Source organism: Lucilia sericata, unplaced genomic scaffold (assembly GCF_015586225.1).
Source record: "Lucilia sericata isolate MDLA Ls3-8-SP2 unplaced genomic scaffold, ASM1558622v1 Contig007537F_arrow, whole genome shotgun sequence".
In the NCBI taxonomy this organism is placed as follows: Eukaryota; Metazoa; Arthropoda; class Insecta; order Diptera; family Calliphoridae; genus Lucilia; species Lucilia sericata.
Genome location: NW_023997959.1, coordinates 9574 through 13890, shown reverse-complemented (window position 1 = coordinate 13890; position 4317 = coordinate 9574). Strand labels below are relative to the sequence as shown.

The following is a 4317-nucleotide window of genomic DNA, read 5'->3' as shown; positions in this document are numbered from 1 at the left end:
ATTGGTCCTAGCAAAAATTCAGATAGCAATTTCAAAAAAAACAATATTTTTTTTAAATAATATTTTTTCGACTTTTTTGCTCAGATGAAAGCGTATACAATTTCCTTAAGGGCTAGGTTCTTATTCGAAAAAGGTCTAGACATCTCTATCTGCTTGTCTCTTGGAAGCACGATAGGACCTAAACGGCAAGAGGTAAATAGAAAATTTACTTAAATATTTTCTATTGTTGCAATTTGAAAATGGACAAAATATTTGAACATGGACTCCATATAAAGTTCAATTTGATTTTACCGTTCATAACAGGCTTAAAAATACTACAGTCAAACTCGCTTATTACGAACTCGGTTATAACGAATTCTCGTTTATTACGAACTATTTCTCAAGTCCCTACATTTTGATAACTATTTTCATACAAAAAATATCTCTTATAACGATTTCGCTTATAACGAATATTCTGACAAAACGAACTACCTTTTCTCTCTGAAAATCGAATTTAGTCCATAAACAGCGTTGCCATAATTTTTTTTTCAAAAACTTCAAATTTAGAGAAAAAAAACTGATTTTCAACTGAAAAAAACTGCCAAAAAATTTATAATTCAGTTCATATATTTTTTTATTAAAACATAACAAAACATAACAAAAAATAACAAAAAATAACAAAAAATAACAAAAAATAACAAAAAAATAACAAAAAATAACAAAAAAATAACAAAAAATAACAAAACAAGTGAAATTAAATACATATAATAAAAAATATAAATATAATTCAGTTTTATAAAAAGTATTTGAAATAACATGCATTTTCGTAAATTGAGTTTATTTCTCCTGGCACTTAATACTAATTAGATTTGTACATTTCTTTGGTAAATTTGATTGCCATTTCTTTTGATTGCACGAAATTGCTGCAATTACTGTTATTTTTTTAAGAAAATCTTTAGTTCTTAAAATGCCACACAGTGTTGGCACTTCTAATCTGTTCCTAGTTTTATTTTTATTAATATTAATTTGTGAAAAAATTCTTTCAACATTAGCAGTTGCAACAGGTACTGACAAAATTGCATATACCAGTTTTTTTAAATTAGGAAAAGCTTTAGTTCCGTCGCCACGTTTTGTTTTAAATATGACTTCCCAAAAGGTTTCAATATTTTCTTCTTCTAATAAACCCAAGTCTTCAAAATTAATGTGCAGTAGTTCACGCCACTCATCATCTGTTTCTTGAATGTAGTTCATTTCTACTACATTTGGCACAAAACTACATAATTTAAAAATACTTTTATTGTTATTTTTCACAATATTAGCAGGTGCTATGACCTCAACGCATTCTAAAAAATCATTTTCAAAATCAAACTTTTTTAAGAGTGAATTGCAAAGCTCAACGTAAAATTGTAAGCAATGATTTCTGAAGTCCTTTTCGCGTTCCTCAGATAATTTAGTTAGAGCTAAGGAAACTTCCGCACCTAAATAAATATCCTTTGGATCTTTTAAAAATGTGGAATTGTTAATATCAATCTTTTTAAATTTCTTAAAACATATATATTCTTCCTTTACTATACATTCAAAAAATTTTCCGTATAAACGGTTTATTGTACTATTTAATAAATGTATTTTTGGGCTTTCGTTTTGAAATAGACGGTTTAGTTTGTTAATATCACTTAATATAAATTTTAAAAATAGTAAATATAATTCAAATTCTGGATTATGTAAATAATTTATTATTCTTTGTGTAGAATCAAACTTTTCTACGTCTTCGTGTAAAAAAAATAGTTTTAAGACTTCTAATCTGCTCAAAATCTGATTTACAGTAGCTTCGAGCGATAGCCAACGCGTTTGGGAAGGGTGCAACATTTTTCTGGGATTATAATCCAGCAACGCTTGTAATTCTGAAAATAATTCAACTCGTTTGGGACTATTTTGAATAAAATTGTATATATCCCTCGCACCACCTTCAATATATTTCGGTAAAAAATTACATGCTGAATTTGCGCAAAGAGCGAACGAGTGGCAAATACATTTAAATATAATTAAATGTGGACAATCTTTTTTCAGCAGTGTAGCAACAGAATGGTTACCACCAGTCATTACATTGGCACCATCCGCAGCAAAACCTATTAAGTTTGTTTTATAATTTATATTATTATTTTTGAAAATATTTACTATTTCTTCATAAATCCCTTTGGCGGTACAATCACGCACTTTAACCAAATCAAAAAAAAAGTCACAAATTTTTTCTTTATATTCAACTCTTACGACTAGAGATAACAACTTAGTAGTTGATACGTCCGTTGATTCATCGACGCACAAAGAAAACATTTTTGCACGTAGTATACTACAGAGTTCTTCTTGGTGAGTCTCGCCTATAACGTTTTTCACTATAGATGTTGTCTTTGTTCTAGCACATTTTGTTTTCTTTACGAGCGCCGAATCCTCAATAGTTTCTTGGAGTAAAGGAACTAGATGATCCATTGCCGAAAATGGAACATTATGTTCTGCGCAGAACGCTGCTAAATGGAGTTCAATATTTGATATTTTGGCACTATACTTTACTGAATCGCTTAGTGATACCTTAGAACTTTTTTGAATTTGTACAGCTGTTGTTCTTTCAACATGTTTAGATGTCAAAGCATGAGCCTTTAAATCTGACACTCCAGCTAATGCTTTTAGCTCACAACAACAAACTTTACAGTACGCCAAATTATTATCGCTTCTCCTGATCCACGATTTAAACATTTCTTGCTCCTCCCACGATTTATTGTAACCACTCAATTTTCGTTTTCGATTTTTACTTGAGCGAGGTGGGGATTCTGCAATATGTATCACATCTGCCCGCAAATTTTCAGTTTCTTTATCTAGTAAATTAATGCTTGTTATTTAATGTACCTACATATAAAAATAACAGTTTTCTTACCATTTCTTACTAAATATTTATCCATATTAGTGGTAAGTTAAAGAAAAATATTTTGTGAGTTGCATATGCAGAAGAAACCTTAGTATTACTTTGTGAACTAAACTAACAAACTATAATAGCAAACTCCATATAGAGAAACATAACTTTCTTAGACATAAAAATGTGGGAATTCCCTCTTTCTTTGTGATCAGTGGTGCAAAAAATAGTATGTATATGATAATTACATTGTCGCATTAAAAAAGTATGAGTAAAATTATGGCTTTAGAAATTGGAATTAAAATAACAAAATTGAAATTAAAAACTTTAAAGGTAAAAACTGCAAAATCTGCATAATTTACAGAAAAACTTACTTTTTTAAACAAAAAACTTTAAAACTTTCAATGCTTAGAAAAACTGCAAAATGCAGATAAATCTGCACATTTGGCAACGCTGTCCATAAATGACCCAAGTGCCCATTAAAGACCCTCTTCCAAAAATCTACCTTGTATTTTTTGTTATTTTTTAATCATTAATCCATTTTCTATTTAATAGCAAAAAGTTCGTGTTCACCGAACTTTAACATTATGTTCGAGTTCGATACCGAACGAAATTTTGAGTTCGGTCGGACTCTACTAATTTGTATAAATACTTTAAGCGATTGTGGTATGTACTTGACTCCAATGACATCACCGTGTTAAAATAATGACTTAAAATGTTTTTGCTGGGCAGGTAGCAAATTTAAAGTAAATTTCGGAAATTATGAATCTATACTTTCGGAATTGATTTCACGTTTTACTTATTTATAAGTATTAGGCTGAATTGTATAATCATATATCATAATATAATATCAGGGTGATTCAGGATGATTCAAAAGATAACTGTAATGGGACTTGAATCAATTATGTATCGAATTCTTCAGAATATGCGAGATTAATTTAAGAAAGTAATTTTTGTTGAATTTTACCTTAATTTTTATGCGATTTATTAACAAAAAGTGGATTTCTTTAAAAGAGTTTGTAGAGGAACTATAACTTATTGTGGACCGATTCTCATTATTTATTAAGGAGATTTTGGGTTTTAGAAAACTTATTTATATCGAAGTTTCTATATATTGGCATTTTCTTTAGATGGCCTTGTATAGGGAATAGAATCAAATGTTGTCCGATTTTCATAATACTTTTTATGTTTAATTGACATATTATTTAATAATAAAGTATCGGAGAGATTTTTAGGGGGACTAGATGGAAGCATGAACCAATATTCTCCATTTTAAAGATTTTAAATTGAAGGGTGTTCACAATTCGCTGCAGTCAAATATAATACTCTCACTTTTTTCCTTGATAAAAATGGTGCTAAACGGATCGTATTTCAAAAGTATTTTTCACCACAAAATGTTTCTTAATAAAAAGGGTTGTTATTGGTTTGATTATTAT

General features: G+C 29.0%; 1 protein-coding gene across 1 annotated transcript; it reads right to left on the bottom strand.

The window, feature by feature from the left end:
- Positions 1–1698: 1698 nt before the first annotated feature.
- Positions 1699–3147, bottom strand: LOC119615745 (the record flags this gene model as incomplete). Its single annotated transcript, XM_037971753.1, has 2 exons — positions 2906–3147; positions 1699–2846 (listed from the first exon to the last, which is right to left on the bottom strand). Coding segments are annotated over exons 1-2 (1173 nt in total), but the record flags the coding sequence as incomplete, so codon positions are not given.
- Positions 3148–4317: the final 1170 nt, after the last annotated feature.